Source organism: Pseudopodoces humilis, chromosome 16 (genome assembly GCF_049639895.1).
Source record: "Pseudopodoces humilis isolate 2021_Gansu_Grassland_sample_001 chromosome 16, ASM4963989v1, whole genome shotgun sequence".
In the NCBI taxonomy this organism is placed as follows: Eukaryota; Metazoa; Chordata; class Aves; order Passeriformes; family Paridae; genus Pseudopodoces; species Pseudopodoces humilis.
This window is the reverse complement of record NC_142215.1, coordinates 12,496,549-12,515,920: the sequence shown is the minus strand read 5'-3', so window position 1 is coordinate 12,515,920 and position 19,372 is coordinate 12,496,549. Positions and strand designations below refer to the sequence as shown.

The 19,372-nt window shown below is 34.6% G+C and overlaps 1 protein-coding gene across 3 annotated transcripts in view; it reads left to right on the top strand.

Moving 5' to 3' along the window:
- The window catches only part of WDR72 (WD repeat domain 72), a 103,694-nt gene that overhangs the window by 47,088 nt on the left and 37,234 nt on the right, over positions 1 to 19,372 (top strand). For 2 of the 3 annotated variants that reach the window (XM_088063308.1, XM_088063310.1), the window contains 5 exons: positions 3,079 to 3,896; positions 6,703 to 6,794; positions 8,199 to 8,281; positions 12,889 to 13,000; positions 13,782 to 13,886. In XM_088063308.1, coding sequence (XP_087919434.1) covers positions 3,079 to 3,896; positions 6,703 to 6,794; positions 8,199 to 8,281; positions 12,889 to 13,000; positions 13,782 to 13,886 — 1,210 coding nt within the window. The remainder of the gene's footprint in view (positions 1 to 3,078; positions 3,897 to 6,702; positions 6,795 to 8,198; positions 8,282 to 12,888; positions 13,001 to 13,781; positions 13,887 to 19,372) is intronic. The other variant, XM_088063309.1, reaches the window with a different exon arrangement.

Here is a 19,372-nt window from a genome sequence, read left to right as displayed (position 1 = left end):
GTTAAAGATAATGGCATATATTGATGCAGTTGGGGGCCACAGTAAGCACAGCCCCCTGCTTCCCCCTTCCCATGGTCACAGGAAAACTTTTAATGGGTGCTAAGAATGAGTAAAGGGGAAAAGACCAAGAGGAACAGGGCTGTAACTTGTGGAACAGTGATGAATTGCATGCCAGAAAACCAGAATAGGTTTCTGAGAGAGGTGTACAATGCCCCAAACCAGTGAGTTTAAGGGGAATTTGGAGAGTCTAGTTTGGAGTAAATGATCCTTGTAGGTCCCTTCCAACTGAAATAGTCTTTTCTATCTTGTCTGATCCTGGCTCAAACACCTTTGGTGGCAAACTAGAGAGATGTTAGGGGATACTGGCCATGCATGGGAAATAGCTTGGCATTTCAAAGCTTCCCTGAATCTTACTCTTTCCTGGATACAGAAAGCTTATTCTACTGTGGGTCAGCGATGCACAAGAGGTTCACAAATCTCAGGATATAATTTTAGTCTGTAGTCAGACTTTTTGCTTCTTTTAGACTAACAGTGGACTGTCCATGCCAAAAATATACCTTAAAGCTAGAAATGGTCAAACTAGGAAAGGAAAAGTATAGTATAGAATGTAAACATCTGTTAATCTGTTTTTCAATATTTAACAAATGCAGTTTCTATCTCTCTAGTTTGTACTTAGTATTATGGGTGTCTTTCCATTCTCTGTAATCTTCTGTTACAGAGAATTACTTGCCCAAATGTCCTAAATAGCATTTTATGTCTGAAGCTTTGGATGCCCATCTTCTTTCATTGGAATGAAATGTCTGTGGCAGAGAGCTAAGATAACTTGGCAGACAGTTTTAGGATCAATGTCCATAAGCTTTCATATTGCCAATAAACCATGAATGTTTATTGTGACATTGGCAGTTTTTCTTTGTTTGGATAGTGATTTCACTAAGGGTTTCTAAATGTTAATCGAGCAAATATGAGTGTATAGAAAGAAAAAATGATAGGCTAAATAATAATAGCTTAAATTAATGTCAAAGCTACCCTGTGAATTCCAGTGTTTGGATTCCATTAGGAATCTAAATCTATCTATTAGGAAACAGCATAATTAAAGATAAAAATAACCCTAGTGCTTAACTACAATTTAATTTTTTTTAAAAGGAAAATATTAAAAAAAAACCTGAACAAGCAGTTATAATCTCTTACTTATGATTCCCTATGGAGATCTTTAGATGAGATTATGTATTTAGAATACATTCTCATCTGGTTGGGAGCATTGTTCCCTAAATAACAAAAAGTCAAATTATATTACTGCCCAAAACTAAATAGTCAAATTACATAGTGTTTATGTTCTTTCCTTGTGTTATTTGTAGTAAGAGAGTAACAGTTTAAAAGTATCTAATCCTATAAAATCATAGTTTGTAACATAAAAGGAATCAGGTAAGGTGGTCACGAGAAAGATGAGGTAAAAAACGTTACATTCCAGCAAGAGCTGTTTGCTTCCCTGCTTACTAACTCCTGATGTTTTGAGGTTTAACTATTTTCAATGGGAAGTTCTTTATATTTGTGGAATGTTTTAAATTATCAAAAGGAAAATAAAACTAAGAGTACTCTGGAAAATTTTGTATCATCTGTGATATGGAAGCTGGCATGATTGTTTGCAAAAGTATTACTGAAATGAAAAGTTGTTTCTTGATGTGTCTTTCTGCTTGTAAAGGTGAAATAGGTTGAGCATGGTTCTGAGAGTATAAGGTTGTGTAGGACAATAAAAACATACCAGTCATAAATGCTTAAAGAAAAGGGCAGAAGTGTCAACAAGGAGTTTATATTTCCTTACTCCTGGTGTTTCCCTAAAGGTAAAAGATACTTCTTTAGTAGGTGCAGCAGGATTGTGATATAAGGTTGTGTAGCTGTGTGAACTCATCAGCTCATTTGTCTCATCATCAATGTGCCTGGAGATAGTTTGTCACACCATAGTGTCAACCCTATGCCAAGGGTATAAAAGCTGTAAAATTTTCTTCTTAATGACAATTTCATTTAAATAATGAAACTGCAAGGCTTTAAAATAGTAATTTTTATTTTTTGTGAATATGGTTTTGAGCATTTCCTTATGTTCAGCTGACAGTTCATAATTGTTAAGTTACTTCTGTAGTTTAACATGTGAGTCTAAAGTTGAGAGCAGCTGTAGCTCTTCTGAAATTTTCTGGTTTCAAAAACTATGTTATTTGGTCATTTATTAACAACCTTAATTAGCTATGTGTATTTATGATGTTGGTATATAGAATTGAAATTATGCTTTACAAATTGCCATTACTGTGAATGGGCTTCAAAGCTGGGGAAAAAGTATCAAAAATTCTAGAAAGATGCAGGTAGGAAATAGGGTGGCACAAGATAGTCAGATGTTCACAAACCTTGAAGTAGCCTTTTTCTCTTAATTATTTTCAACTAAAACAATTACTTGTGTGTGTGTAGGTTTATTTACCTAGGTATGGTTCTTCTTACCTTATTGTTCTTGATACGTGACTTATCTCAGCAGGAGGTAACTTTTAGGTAGCATTGCATGTTTTGAAATAGAAAAAGGCATAGTTTTTATCCCATACAAATCCCCTATATATAGCTGTATCTATTTATATAAATATATATCCCATATAGCAAATTGCAAAAAGGCATACAGACACTCAGGGTTTGCAAGAGTTTTGCAGCAGTGTAGGATTTGCTTATCTAGATTTAGCTTGAAAAAAAAAAAGGTTTTATACTTTAAAATTTTCCAAAAATGCTTTTAGCTTGAAATAAGACTTAGCAGTAAAAATACCAGCCTAGAATTTTTGTGAAGATATGTGTAATCTATAGTATGGTTGTATAATTGAAGACATTCAAGAGCCTGTTTTATAGTATTTACACACAGATGTCACTGCGTATCTTAAGCTATTTGGAAGCAAATCTTTTTTACTTAATCAAAACTGAATAAATGTAATGAAATTGAACTTAAAGGAGCTAATAGGTTTTGTCAATTCCATAGGCAATTCCATGTTGCTGTCTTGAAATTTACACAGTACTGTTGGATTTTACTTTGGACATTTAATATTTTTCTTTCAGTTGACTGATACCAGCTTCATCCAGCAACCCTTTACTATTTTACCAGCTAAGACAAAATGGAACAATGCAAACTTTCATATTCTCTTATTTGACCTGGAAAAACTTGAGGAACTTCTCTCGTCTCAACTCAATGGATTAAAATCATCAAAATCATTCCACAACCAATCCAGTCTAGAAAGAGCTAAAAGTACTACTGAGAAAAGGGCACTGACATTAAAAAGAAATAAAAGTGCTGCCTTCGTACCTCGAGTGGATGGGCAGGCAGAGACTGTTTGTTCAGACCAAGTTCATAGGGATAATAATGCAGCCAAGCCTGTGGAAGAGGGTGGAGGCATGAAAAGATGGAAAAAAATGAAGAGCTCAAGAAAGATCAGAATGCAGCCCTCAGGAAACATCGATGTGAACGTCACCACCGATACAGCTAAACTGTTTTTGTCATGTCTCCTACCATGGGGTTTAGATAAAGAAATAGACAATCTCTGTGCAAGACACTTGGATATCTCGAGGCTTCAGTGTCCTGTTTCTTTTGGGCTTGTGTCAGATGAAAGCCACCTCTCACTGATGTTACCAGGATGGAAATGTAGTGATTGTGGTGTGCCAGGAGAACATGAAGTTTTCAATTTGTTTTCAAAAAGGGTCCTTGATTTATCAAACAAATACCTTGCTGCAACTGAAGGACAATCTGGAAAGAAGGATGGACCTGAGAATGATGATTATGGAACAAGGGACTTGGAAACAGTATTTTTCTTATTTAGCAGAATAGCTTTAATCAACAGGATAATTAACACATCTTCAGCAGTTACAGATGAAATTGAAAGGTAAGAACATCTTCATTATGAGTGCATTATATTTTCTAATGTCTCTGTGTCTAGACCTGATTCCTCCTAGTCATACTAATGCACTTTGCTGTACCTTTCTGCCCTGAAAACACATAAAAAATGAGGGATGCCATAAAATAAAACACCAAGACAAACACCTTGATTTTGAAGAACAAGTCACAGCAGAGTGATCTCTAAACATAAATTATTAAATCAGTATTATTCCTGTCCCAAACCTTACCTCTGAAGCTCTGTTATTAGGTAACACACAGCCAGTCACATGCCTTTTGGGAAAAGGATCTTCATCGAGTACATCTCCATCCTTTCAGCTTCTGTGCTTCTTCTGTCTGACCTTGAGATTAGCTCAGGTGGTTAGAGAATAGTGCAAATATCACTGAGGTATTCAATCCGTCTCTGGGCCATTCGCTTAAGAGTTGAGCTTGATGTGGGTCCCTTCCAACTAAGGATATTCTGAGTCTTCCTTTGTAGTGTTTAAAAAATGAAACAAACTTTCTTAAATATGTACTTCTTTAATGGTGTTTATGTTTTTTCTCTAGAGCTTTTTGACAGATGTTCTTTGAAGGAAAGGTGATCAGGATATAATTAAGTGTATTTACATTTTTCAGTTTAGCAGATGAGAACGGATGGAAAATTTTTTTTCATTAGAGCAAGAACTTGAATTATCCAGCCTTACACCCAGTTTTTCCAGAGATCACTCTTTTTCTTGGAGTTCAAACTAAGTAGAGTAATGAGGTCTCTTTAAGCACATTTGTGCTGTTTAAACTTCCACTCCCTATAAGCAATATACTTCCTTTGCCATGGAACCCTTGACTTCAGAGATAAATAAAACATGAGAGAAGGACAGTCTGCCCTAGTTATCTATAGTACAATGCCCCCAGTAGTGATGGCAGCTACTGGGAATGAATGCTTCATCAGCTCTTATGTTGTGAGGACCATCCCGAATAGCTTTATGCTACTCAAAGCAAATTTATTGACTAAATGCTTTTTCAGCATTAAAGGAAAAATAACATGTTCAACATTATTTGACCAAGCCAAATAGAGCATGTTAATGAGGCAATGGATATTGTCCACAGATTTTTTGTTGTTTGGCAAACATAGTGTTGGTCTGTATTTAGTTTTTTAGGGACAATTAACTTCAGTGTTGGTGATGCTATGGCCCTAAGGCAAGAAGGGGGGGACACAAAATACTCATCTTGCAGCAAATATCTGTGTTTCCCCCAAAGCTCTAGGCACTCAGCATTTCTCAAGACGTGCACCACCCCACAGGACAAATGCACGTTTCTTGGTTGCTTTTACTGCTAATCATGTTGCCTATTGCTCCATATTCAATACAAGCTCTTATATGAATACTTGTTTCAGGATTCCAGCTTGAACATGAATTCTTTTCTATGCAAAAAATTACTTTATGCTTGCCTTGTGCAGCACTCTTTTGGAAAGATATTGTGTAAGTGAAATTGATTAGCGTACCAGAATCAAACATTTTTCCCAGACATGCATGTCCTGGCTTTGAGACATATCCTGTAAAATTAAAAGTATTAAAGTTGCTGCAAGGAAAAAATGTCTTCCTTTTTTTTTTTTTCTTCAGAACAATTCTATATAATTTTAAGTTTTCTCCAGGATACATAAACACTTGAACTCTACCATCTTTAACAAATGTTATTTTGGCTAGTTTTCCTTCACAAAGTACAGTATGCAGCCAAACCTCTTTGGACAGTTACTTTATCCAAAACTGCAATATGCTCAAGGGAAAAGTAACCTACATACTGAATTCTAATTCACCACAGCATTTGCAGAAGTAGTTAGTAGGACAGCTCTCACAGCTTGCACAGGCTCTGGTGTTTGTCTGTCTGTTGTTTTTTTGCAACTTGACACAGCCTGGGAAAAAAAAGGAATCTGCAGGAAAATGTGTCAGATCATATAAGTGGGACAGAAACAGGAAGAAGATGGGAAGGAAAGATCTTCACAGTTTGTTTTCTCCTGCTTTTTGACATTTATGTTTCTAACTTAAAGTTCTCAAGCTGCAAGCTTTCAGAGTTGTTTGGTATTGTAAAGTCATTTGAAATGTTAAGACTCAGTATTCATTGCAGTGGATTTAAAAGGCAAATACATTATTTTTAAAATGACCCATAAATGTAGTTTTTGGAGGTCACTATAGTGATTTATCTAAAATAAATAGTTTAAATTGTGTAAGGGTTTGCAGTGTTTTTTTTCACTTTCTTTCTCTGCCATCCATATCTTTTGTTTTGAAGGGTTAGGTTGCTGAGTTAGTGACTCAGAAAGAGCAAGCATATGTACGCTCTAGTCTCCTAAATTGTAGCCATCCACTGAAATCCCAAGTATTGTAATGATACTCTAAATTATTTACCACTGTGGAAAAAGAAGAGGAAACCTATAAAAAAAAGGCTTTTAGTTTCCCTTGAACTTTTATCCTGTGTATTAGAAAGAAAAACCCAGACAAATTCTTTTGTGAAAATGGTATTTTAATTCAGTTTTTTACATAAGAATTTCTTTCTTTATTGCAAAATAAAGCTTCACATCTGGCTCAAAGCTTATTAGGCTTAAGTTCCTTAATTTGGATCGTACTTTTTAGTTTTGCATATTTATGAATGTTTCAATACCAAGTTGTAGTCAAAAGAATGCGAGTGACTTCTGAGGAGAAAATTAATTGGTGTTGATGGCAATTTATATCAGAGTACCTACTGTAAAAAAACCCAACCATACCTTAATACATAAGATTTCTTGTATTTGTGTTCAGGTTTTGTTTAATAGTTTCTTATTATTTTAGTCCACAGAAACCAGAATCTGTACCTGACAAATGGCGAAATGTAGAAGCAGTAACACTTTCATGCTCCAGTTTTTATGGAGACTTACCAAGCAGTAAGTATATAAATTGGAAGTATTAACTTTTAAGTGTTCTGTTTTTGCATGCTTTTTGTTGCTAAAATATGGAATTTAATTTCAATAATGATAAAAATATTGCTCTTTATGCTGTCCAATCAGCAAACAGAGAAACTGAATTACTCTGTTTCTTCTGTGAACATCGTGAAAAATATGTAAAGTGTTAACTGGAATCAATGATAATTTTCCTGTTATGACAAGACATTTAGCTGAGCTTCTAAAGACACTTTCCAGCAATCAGAAAAGCAGAAATGTAATAAGACAAACACTGCCCTCACCCCCTTCCCCCATCTCCCTCATCACCATTACGTGCCCACCCAATAATATATACAGCCCTCCAAGCAAACTGTTGCCTTAGTAATGCAAGAGCCACCCTGACTGTTCAATAATGCCTTTAGACTTCTGGCTCAGGGCAGAATAAAGTAATCTGTTCCTGTTAATGTCCCACAGGCTATTGCTCATCAATCTTGGCTTTGCAAGCCAGCCTTGGTTTGTTTACTGTATGTAACTAACCAAAGAGCATTTAAATAAAAACCTGAACAGAATATGGATGTTTGTCAGGACACATTACCTGACAAAAACAGTGTTCCTCTTACAGAATAAGCCATGTCTAGACTGAAAACACAAGTCCTTTTACATCAAATCATGATGCTGCACTGTATACATAAATCTTAATACCCCCATCAAAAATGAGTTATTTTTTGTTCTCTGAGTCTAATATGCACCAAAACTATAGAACTTGCAATGACAGCAGAACTGTCCATTTGAAAAAAAGAGATGGAACATAAAATCAAGTGACAATAGAAAATAGGTAGGGGAAAGGTATGGAAATAGTGTAGAGGTGACTAAGATGTTCATGAACATAAAAATAGATTTACTGAGTGACCTAAAAATTCCAAGGTAATCTAACTCATACACCATATCTCATAGTTCATACAGTTGTTCAGATTTACAAATTAAAATCTAATTTGAGACAAGCAGATCTCAGAGATTCTAGGAACAACCTGTTCTTTAGCATCAAGGACATGCTGGACAGCAGAACAGGGATTGCATAGTTAAGTAGTCTAAAAGAGTAGGTATTTTTAATATATTTAGAAAATTGTGATGAAAGAGTACTCCATGAGATATCAGTTCTCTGTTCAAAAAACAAACAAATAAAAAAACCCGGGAGAAAGAATTAAAAACCCAACACTAATTTAATTTAGGATGAGAATAAATGTTAAAGCAATAGATTGTCTGAACACTTTGTGCTTATTGTATCAGATGACAGCATGTTCTAAGAAAATAATTTTTTTCAGATTTCAGGTATGTTGCTGAAAATATTTTCATGTTTGTGTGTTTCTCTATATATTGTCAGTCCATAAACTATATTTGTGTTTTCAGGTAAGAGTAGATATCATTCCCCAGACTTTGGGAGCATTTCATTGCTGAAACTCATTTGTTGTTGGAATGACCAATCTGTAAAGGTAGGAAATAGCCTGTGTCAGTTGTAGCAATGTAACCCTTAAGTGCCATTTGCTGTAATTTAGTATTTGGAATCATAATTTATGGGGAAACTATTACATAAGTCATGCTATTCAGGTCTGTGGAAAGCAGATTAGTGTTACAGTATGAAGTATGCCACTCATGAAACTATTTAGCCTTAAAGTAAATGTCTAGTTATGACAGAGTAACTCTCCTACTAATCTTTCATCTAAGTGCTCCTGTTCATAGCATTTATTTAGGAAATTAGTTATTTTTTTCTCTGACAACTACACATAGCTTACATCAAAAATGCCATTTTTGGTTCCAGGAAAACAAAAGGCCAAAATAAGGGCAGTGTCCTATATTAATGTATTACTATAGAAGAAACTGAAAATACCTTAGCGAAGAGTAAATATCCTGAGTCTATAATTATTACAGCATTCTTTAAGAACAACTTGCAAGTCATGTAATTATGGGTTCTTCAGGTCAGATGATGTTCATCCTTATTATTAGTTAAGAATCTGAAGTCTTGAGAGATAAATAACTTTTTGAGAGTTGACAGGCAGCAGTGAAACAACCTAAGCAGTGAAATCTAGAGACCATTTTTCATTTTGGAAATATGCATTTATATAAAGTTGTTTGAGTGAGTTGATATTCGGGGATACAAAACTCAAGATGTTATACTCTGACCACAATGGATTTTATTCCAGAAAGGGGAAATACCTATTACAAATCTAGTTTATGATATTACTTTTGAAATTGAATGCAACTCTCTGCTGCTTCAAATGCAAAGATTTTCCAGAGCTGAGTTTTTGCAAGGGTACTGCAGTGATAGCCTGCCTGTTCTGTTAGACAAAAATAGTTTCTGCAAATATTCACATTCAATTGATTCCAGCATTCCATCTTGAACTTATCAGTTTTTTATTATATTCCTGCTGTCTGCACATCTTCCATATTATTTCTGAATTATTTTTCTCTTCCTTTTCTCTTAAAGTTTTTTCCTTTTCTTTTGACACCTCAATAACTGCAATTGTCACGTGGAATGTACATAATCTCTTGCTGACCTGGTCAGCAAAACTCTTTAGAGAGTAGTTCATATATTTATGGAAGTGGTGTTTGTGGAATAATTGATTATGTGAGATCTAGTTATTTATATTTTTGAGTGTATTTAGCAACTGATCAGAGTTGCATACAATGATACTGGTCTTACCTAGCACAGGAGGTCAGTGCGCTGGAAGATCAGGTATGGAATAAGATGTCTCACATTTTTTCACATGAAAAGACTTTAAATTTGGAGACTGAAATTGTCAAGTACTGCAAATATCATGCTCTCAACGCTTCTCCAATTTTAACATTATTCATGTACAGCATTGTAGCTGCACTAAGCTTTGTTAGCCCACTTAGTAGCACAGATTTTGGATTTCTTGCCACCAAAGTGCCATAAAAATTTCAAGATTCAGGAAAAAAAAAGACCTTGGCAGTAGATATGATATTTAGTGACTAGCAATATGAAATGATAGGTTTTGTTGAGAATAAAATTGTTTTGTTAAAACTTTATTTAATCACAGTTTAACAGCCAATTTATTAATCCTGAACAGCCTAGTTAAGCACTCGTGTACATTTACCAAAAACATCACTGTTTAGGCTGTTTTTAAAAACTTTTTCTATTGTGATCTTCTGTGAAGGATAGTGACTCTGAGACACGACCCAAAGGAGTTACCAATTATTGATACCTCATCCCCTTACAGCACTGTAACAGATTGTGTGTAAAAAAAGAAACTGTAAAAGCCTGCTGAAAAAACCTGCGGCAAATGTTTTATCAAGGGTCTTGTTTTATCAACTGATTTGTTGAAGTTGAATGTTGTAGGGTTGCCATTTTCTGAATCAAATTTTAAAAATGTGTATGTTTGAAAAATATTTTTTTAGTGTTTTCTTTTCCCCAGATAGTTTGAAAGGAAAGGTCATCTTCATCTGTTTTGCTGTTCATTCAGATAAAATATAGCCATTCCTTGCCACACTCCTGTCCCACCCAGAAATTACCTGCGTGTCCACCTTTCCAGATAGATATATGAAGAAAAATATACAGTTCAGTAGAAGTATGTAGACAGCTTTCCTGACAATTACTGTGCAGAATTAGAGCAAAGCAGATTGGACCATTCAGGTTAGTTTCAACGTGTATTTTTTGCTCTGTTAAGTGACTGTATTATGGAGGCACCTAGGAGGCAGTTTCTGCAAGGCTCAGACCTGTAGAGGTTATGGCCTGAGCAATAACCAGGAGTGATAGCTATTGACTTCTCTCCTTAAACCCACTCATTAGGAAGAGAATTGAAGTAATTGATAAAGTGTAGAAAGGAAAGCCATGATAACTTAGTATAGATGTAACAGTACAACTTACCTCAACTTTTGTTCACTTGTCTTTTTGAATTATTCTGTATTATTGCTGCTTCAGAGTCAAACAATTATCTTTCACTTTTAATATCATTATTTATAGGTTGACATATGCTATTTATACCTCCTCAGTCAAAGAAACAGCATAATTTGTCACATATAACAATCCCAACTAAAAAGCACATTGTATTTTCAACAGCAATTACAATTATAGGGAAAAAAAATTGAAAGCATATGTAGCCAATAAGGTAACTAATTTATATCCAGAAGGACTCTAAAGTGGAAATTATCAGAAAAAGTGAAAGGTGCTCATGTAGATTTGTTATGTTTTAAAAACAGGGAAAACTGCTGGAGATTGTTAAACTTGGTGATTAGGATAGATGAGGTATATAAATTTTGGGGTAAGATTCCATGAGAAGACAAAACTAAATGTGAAACCACACCAAGCACTGTGGAAATGCAGGTACAACAAAGACACAGTCAAGTAACATACAGAGACATCTGCAGGTGTCTCTACAGTAATATCATGTCATGCCATTTGTTTCAGTTTTTTGCTTTAGGATGTTAGAGGAAGTTATTACAAAAGCTGCCTGGCATGCACAGCAGTGAAACAAGTAAAGAGCATCTGATCCAGATGAAGTGGCAGGTTCTCAGCAGATTTCTGTTGTGTACCTCTGTAAGAATTGTTTTGTCAAAAATTTCCCCAGGACAATGAAAACATGCCTGTGTTTCCTTCTCTTTCTTAATTATTGTAGATATATTGTAAGAGTGTGCTGCAAAGTCAGGATCTGTAATCTCCAAAGCTCAGGGCTGTATAGATGTGAGGAGCTGGAAACTGCCTTTGGTGTCCCCTGTAAAATAAAGTTCTATTATAACAAGATGAAGGTTTGTGCTATGTTGAATCATGTAGGGCTGGGTTCACTTGCAGTGAACTTTTACATTGTGGACCTGACTATGGTATATTTGTCTACAATAAAGGATTTTGTCAAAAAGGACACCCAGAGCCTTTGTTCCACTTCATCTTTTGAATTTACAAGGGCAGTTAGAGATATTTTTGAGGACAGGTACTTGATTAGTGAGCTGAAATGATCTCTCTTCCAACCAGTTTGAAGGATCTTGTATATCTTCAATTAATGTGAAACTCAAATAATTTTAATAGCTTTTTTATAATATAAGTAGGATTTAAGCTTAAAATATATAATAAAATATATTAAAGTTTTTTATTCAATTTAAATTAATACATAAGTTGAGGTTGAAACCTTAGTTCACCCTGCTTTCCAGGAAATTTCTTGTACTTGAGAATGAATACTTTCCCAAATGGGAAAAATTTTATTCTTTTTTTAAAGGAAATACCAAATGCAGAGAAGGTGCACCAAGCTGAAATTTAGACTAAGAATTACAAAGGTTTGTGGTCTTTTGTCTAAGGTGTTTGTGTGCTTTTAAAGTGTCTTTACATCTTTAAATATCCTTAGTTCTTATGACATCTTTTTGCTGAAGAAGGGAAGTGTTTGCTCTGTCAGACAGTCTCCACGCTGCATTGTCCCAATGCCCACATGAGGTGCATCAGCTACTGCAAGTGCCATTTACAGGCTGCTCACAACTCCAGTTCCTTTTGCATAAGAGAAGTTTGAGGAATGGTATTTCTCCATGTTAAACAAAAAATGAGGGGGTGTTATGTTTAAGCTAAAGGAATAGAGCATCACCACTAATAACAAAACATTCTTTAAATTTTATCATAGAGATTAGATGCCAAAAATTCTAAAAAAGTCAAAACCAAGTCACCCCAAGACAACAAGGTCATTATTCAGTCTATCAAGCACTTTTGCATGCATCAGGAAAAAAGAATGAAAATACTTATTAGCCATTATCGTCTTGTGCTTTCCTAGCATATTTTGTTAGTAATTGTTTATCCTTGAAGTCAAGGAGGCAGAAGGTGACTGGTTTTAGATTTGACATTAAAGAAAATGAATGTTTATTGGGAAGCAGTCCTGACTGACAACTTACACTATTTTATTGCTATCTAGTTAACCTTTTTTTCTCAATGTGTATGTAGAGGCACATGATTATCCCTGTCTGAAAGACTTATTAATATGTGTTGACTTTCTATTGACATTCACCAGGACAGTCTCCAGATTTTGTGCTAGTTGGTTAAAATAGCCTAATACTTAGATAAATAATTGAGGTACTGATATCATCCAATAATAATTTGCATTTATGACAGATTATTGAGGCAATGCAAGCAGTGCTGCTGGCAGAAGTTCAAAGGACTATTAATCCCTTGAGAAAGACGACAGTTTGCAGAGAACCACTGGCCATAGTAGAGAATGAAAATGGTAAGTTTTGGACACTGACAAAGATGGAGAAGAGGGATTTGCAATACGTTAAAAATAATAGAGTGGTTTGGGTTGGAAAGGGCTTAAAAAATCATCCAGTTCCAACTGCCTGCTATGGGCAGGAGCACCTTCCACTTGACCAGAATGCTTAAGGCTACGTCCAGCCTGGCCTTGAACACTCCCAGGGATGGGCCATCCACAACTTCAGGAAACCTGCTCCAGTGCCCCACCACCTTTACAATAAAGAATTTCTTCCTTATATTTAAGCTAAATCTGTCCTCTTTCACTTTAAATACATTACCCTTTGTTCTAGCACTACATGACCTTGCAAAACATGCCTTTCAGAAAATTTTATTCGCCTTGTAAGTGGAAAATTTGTTGGTATATTATATGAAAAGAACTTCTTCTAGTAATCAGAATAAGCTGGGAGTATAAGTTCACAATACTTTATTTCTGTGTGTGACAGGCCAAATGTCCTATTTCTAACCTTATCAGGCTAGGAATTTTCTTTTATAATTGTCAAGGAGTTAAAGGACTTTCACACTCTCATCACCTCTGAATACTAAAGAAGAAAAGGTAAAGTTTCTTTGATTGTATAATAGGTCTGGTATTTGCAAATAAAAGAAGCACCGTGTTTGATATAGAATCAATAAATCATATTGTAAAGAAGTTTTACAAATTTATCTTTCCAGTGACATCAGACTTTACACAGCACTAAAAATTAATTGCTTAAATTTTATAACTTCATAATGTAATACAGAATATTTTATTTTTCTTTTAGAAATAACCTCCCAGCAAGGAGATCTCAAATGCATTTTACAATTAGATCATTTCATTTCACAAGAAGCTTACTCTCTGCAACTTTACAATGGTGCTAATGTTTATGGTAAAAAAGATTGAACCTGAATTTATGTTATGAAGTTATACTTTTTTTTGTTACCCCATTAGCTGAGTCTTAAAATTAAGTGACCTAAATTTTAGATCCAATCTTATTAGTGAGCCTTCACTTGGGAAACTAATTTATTATCTCATTGAGTGTGTGTCTGTCATGAAAATTTGTTACCAATATCCTTGTCCCAGCATACTAAAAATGATCAGTGATACTTGCTTCAAGCCACAATACAAAGATGTGTCTCTATAATTTTGAAATGCAAAACACTTCCACTGATTGTCATATATGAGTTTATACTTTGCTTACATTGAAGATTGTTTAGAATCATTTTGTCCATGTGGTTTGCCTCAAGGCAATATAACTAAAGCAGCCCCAGCTGTAAAATTCACATGTGGACTTTATTTCCAATTTCCTGAATTTTCAGGGTGTATTTCAATGAAGTATTTTGACAGAGATTTCCAGCTTAAATGGAACTAACTGAAAGTTAATCTGCAGATGCAGATGTCTCCGAAGTCCAAATGTGTTTAGATATTTGGGTTTGTTTCAAAACTTTCTGTACCAGATGGAAAAAAACATTTCTGCTACATAAATAGTGCTGATATGATTCTAGTAGACAGTTGATGTTTAATTCTAATTAAGTTTGAAACAAGTAATAAATTCAGGAGAGTTACTTCCACTCTCTGAAAGGGGATTTATTTGTATGTCTAGTAACAGATGCTTTTTACTGTCATTTTGTTCTTAACTCAATTATTTGATGGTTATTCAAAAAACTAGGAAATTGATTTGCTAGGAGAACAGTATGCACAAGCATTTGTACTGGCTAGGATTTTTTCATACTTCATGATCTGAAATACATAAATACATGCTGTAAAAAAGAGTGGATTGTTTTACATATTCAGAATTTAATGTATTCTGAAAGAGATAGAAAACATACAGACATATGGAGACAGATGGGAAAAGAGATTTTGCATGGTATTTAATATTATATTAGACTTTTTTCTCATTTCCACTCATGTTTGTTGCATTATTTATCACGGTATGTAAATAGCAGAAGTATTCTTGTTTTGGCTTGTATAGTTTTGTCATATGTATTGTAAAACTTAATGAGTTCATAGAGAATTGAACAAATCTTTTTGTGATTTCTAGTAGATGAACGAGTATAACTATTTTTGGCTTGTAATGATATGCAGAAATTATTAAAAACCCATGCAGGAGTAAGCCCACAACCAGAGTAATTAAGACAAGTACATATGTCTGAATTTAGTAATTTATCTGATAGGTATGTCATATTTTATTAAATACTCTCTATTTATGGGTTCTAGAGTAGTTGACATCTTATCAAGGTAAAGGTGCAATATCAAGGTAAAGGTTAAATATTGTTTCAGGTTCTGATCCAAACTAAAAGAATCTGAATCTTGGTTGCCATCATCATTGCATTTTTCTTTAATTGGAATTAATAGATTAGATCTAGAGATGCTTAATCTAATTTAACTCAACACATTTCCACTGAAGTGAGTAGGAGCTTTTTTTGAAAACTTTTCAAAAAACCAAAAAAACCAAAACCAAACATTATTTTAAAAACAAACTTTCAGAATTTGCCATTCAGTTTTAATCTTTAAAGTTTATAGTATATTATGTAATTGTTTGGTATTTTTTGTCAGAAAGGTCCTTACTCCTTTGAAGCTCCTGCATCGTTCCTTCATGGTTAAGGGTGATCAGATGTAAACAGCTTCACTTGATTAATAATTTAAAATGTCATATTTTTCTGTGGTTCCATACAGACAGAATTGCTTTTTTGAATAAAAAAAATCCCAAACAAACAAAACCACAACACAAACAAAAGAAAAAATCCAAGTCACCAAACTCATATTTTTTCCAGAAACTAAGATAAGGAATTTTTAAAAAATCCAAACTGTGCATGTGAAGCATGCCAGAGAAAGGGTTAATTCTGTTCTGTCCTAGTACATTCTTCCACTGTTGCTAAAAGGAAATATAAATGCAAACAGCTGCAATTTCTTTGCGTTAATGTCAGAGATAATAATTTTGGATCTGTTCCAAACATATTGATAGCAATCTTACTATTGATTTCTGCAGGATTTTCTTCAGTTCTTCAAAGAAGCTTAGGTTTTCCCTAATTTTTTTGACATTCATCATAATTCTGAAAAAGAATATTGGACTTTATGCCTTCTTGCCTTTTTCTACACACCAATAATCTCAGGTTAATAGTACCATTTAACAGGTTGTTAGTGTGGTCTTGTTTTCCACTTCTGTGAGTCAGAGGCAGTGATTTTCATGTCTTAAAAATTTATTTATCTACTTTTATATCCATTTAGCATAAAGCTAAGAGGAACTATGCTGGCATTCATTTTTCATTTGTAGTGTTTGATCTTATGACTTACATGCCTAATCCATACCCAGTCACGTGCAGAACTTCTTTGATCAGAGGAAGTGTGGGAATAATACCACTGTTGTCATTCCCTAGCCCACTGATTGGACACAAAGAAATTGGATATTCCCTCCTGGACTAGATATGAACCTGTATCTTTCTCAGTGGTAACTCATTTCTTATCCCCAGGGCATTGAGCAATGGCCCATCTACAGAAAAATTTTTCCACTTTCATGGAAATATCAAAATATTTGCTTGGGTAAGAGCTAGAAATGAGATTCTTTAACCTCTAGGTGGATTTTGTGTGTAGGACTGCAATCTCCCAATAGCTACTGCACTGAAGCAGTTTCCCATGTGCCATCCTTTCATGCCTGTTTCTTCTAAGGCATAGGGAGCCAAAAAATTCTTATCTGGAGCAGCATTACAGCATTCCAATTCTTCTGGAATTGCATGCCTCCGTTTTTTGTAAAATGTGAAGAACTGGATTTATTTACCTTTTAAGAAAATTGTGTGGATAAATGCGTTTAGGAACTTAATACTCAGACAATAAATCGAGGAAATGATGCATGTGATATTCCAGGAATGCCAAAAACTGGAAGAGTAGAAGGACAGCAAAGGTTTTATTCCTAAATACAGCATAATATTTTAACTGCCTCCAGTATTTGTGAAAAAATGAAATGAGAAAAATCACAGAACTAAGACTAGTTTGCAATAAATTCTGGCTTGCACTTAAAAGTTCCTAGTTTAAGCAACTGCTAATGATTCAAGCTTTTAAGTGTATTTGAAAGCTATTAGCTATAACCTCATCTTTTGTATGTGGTTTTGGAGCCCTTTAAACTATTCAATTAAATAAATTGGTTCTTGCAGGAAAAAAGCTTCTGCTGATAAATACCAGAGTGAAATTAATGGTGGCAATTGAATTCCATAGGTTAGTGTAAAGAATTGTCAAAGACTTATCTGGAATATAACAATATGTTTTGTTAAAATGAGGAATCCGTTCGGTAATGGTAAATCAATGAAAGGCGGGGTACAACAGCTCCTGTGCACTAGAGAGAAATAGTGACCTGCAGCACAGGGCTTTAAGCACTTCCATTGTCAGGGTTTCAGAAATCTGTTCAGTTACAGACAACTTTTTAATGTCAGCTCTTAGGAAGTAATTCTTTGCCTGTCTTTCTATATAGCAAATGAAACTCCTTGCCTTCTTGCTAAGGCTGAAGGTTTTGTCAAGGAAGTGCAGCCAAAGGGAAGGGTTGTTCTGTCTCTGATATATTCATTCACATTGCCATCTTGTTACAACCCTACTGCCTTTTTGTTTTAGCCCAGACACACATTCTGACTCTGTATTTAAATAAACAAAGTCCCAAAAGATAATCCTGACCTGGAGCATTAGTCCATTTGGATCACTGGACACCAAGAAAGTTACACAAAATTTTGATGAAAACTTCTGTTGCCTGAATGCTGGGGAAGAAACTTCTTGGGGTGTAAATGTTTTTTATAAACACATTCACATAACTTATATTGTTTGTGCTCTGGTAAGATATTAAATGCCCAGAAAACTCCAACAGAATCTGAGGAATCAGTTTCTGGTCTAACACTTTGCATTCAGAATAATGTACACCTGTCCTCATGCCCTTACTGTGTTTCAAGTTTGGATTTGGGCTGGTGATGTATGTAATATATTCAATCTGTGAACTGCTTGCCTTGCTGGGGCTGGGTTCCATAGCCAGCGTGAATATAGCAATCAAACAGGATCTGCAAAAAGGTTTCCAGGCAAAATATGTTGGAGTCCTAGAAATGCAGGACCAGAAAATGACAGCTACCAGTGCAGCTCTTGGGAAATTCTTCTCCTGTGAATTGACTGCTTGTACGATCAGGAATTGTTGGGGAGGGACAAGAGAGTGAGAGGATGCACAACAGCAAACTCATGGGAGCATTTCTAATAAACAAAAAGCTGAAGAGGAGAATGCAACACGAAGGAACCAGGGTTAAACAGAAAAAGTAGGAACATGGAGAAGAAAAAGATTGTAATAAATGCATGGCAATGTGAACAGGTATAAAACAGTGCCTTTTTTTCCAGAGGAAATCATGTCTGGGAAACTGGCTGCTGGTTAAAAATTGGAAGAATAGAATTTGATCCATTTCTTTTATAAGAGAGGTTATTGAGATTAACTGGAATGAGGAAACTTTCACAGTATGCATTACTTTGGATCAGAAGAATTTGAGAAAAGAGACCATTGAATGTACAAGCAGTTAGGAATCTGTGTACCCTAACAGCATGGGTTTTGAAGAACATAAAAGAAAATGTTCCTTTACATTCAAATCACTTCAAAAATGAAAAGACAATTCAGTTGTCCATATAAAAATCAAAGACAATAAGTATCTTTCATTGTGGCAGATGTCCCAAAGGAAAGCAAGGTGTTTGTGTTAGGTTTTTATAAACTGTTAAGCTCAGAAATGTCCTTTTTTTTCTAACATGCAGATATTTGAAGAATCCCAAGGTGATTTATCCTATGTTTCAAGATTTTATTGCTTTGGAGGAACTAAATTTCTTAGGAAAAAGTGCATTAGGACAAATAGATTGCACTTACTAAACATGACATAATTAAAAATTCATACTTATCATGACAATATTCAACATTTTCTCCAAAATGAAATTTCTTTTCTTTTTTCAATCTGGTCGTCTTATTTGTGCAAATGTTTCATCCAATAAAACAAAGTTTTTAGGTGGAACTGATATTTGGGCAAGTTCCTATATGTAACAATTCATGAAATTATTAGACAGCAGGCTATTTTAAAAATTTTGTGGCAGGCCAGTTTTGTGTGTGTGCATTAGCAATAAGTAGTGTAAGAATTTTATATTCAACATTTCATCACTATTAATGAGAATTAGGTTAATCTGTAATCTCATTTTAGACTGAGAAACAGCAAACCAATTAATCTAACGTTTACTTGATGAATGGACTTTGAGCATAAGCTTGTGACAGTAGTAGCTTTCCTCTGTATGGAATACTCATTAAAAATGAGTGTATTGTATCCTAGTTTCATATTACAAATATTTCCAGTAAAAAAATACAAATCAATTCTGTATTTTAGC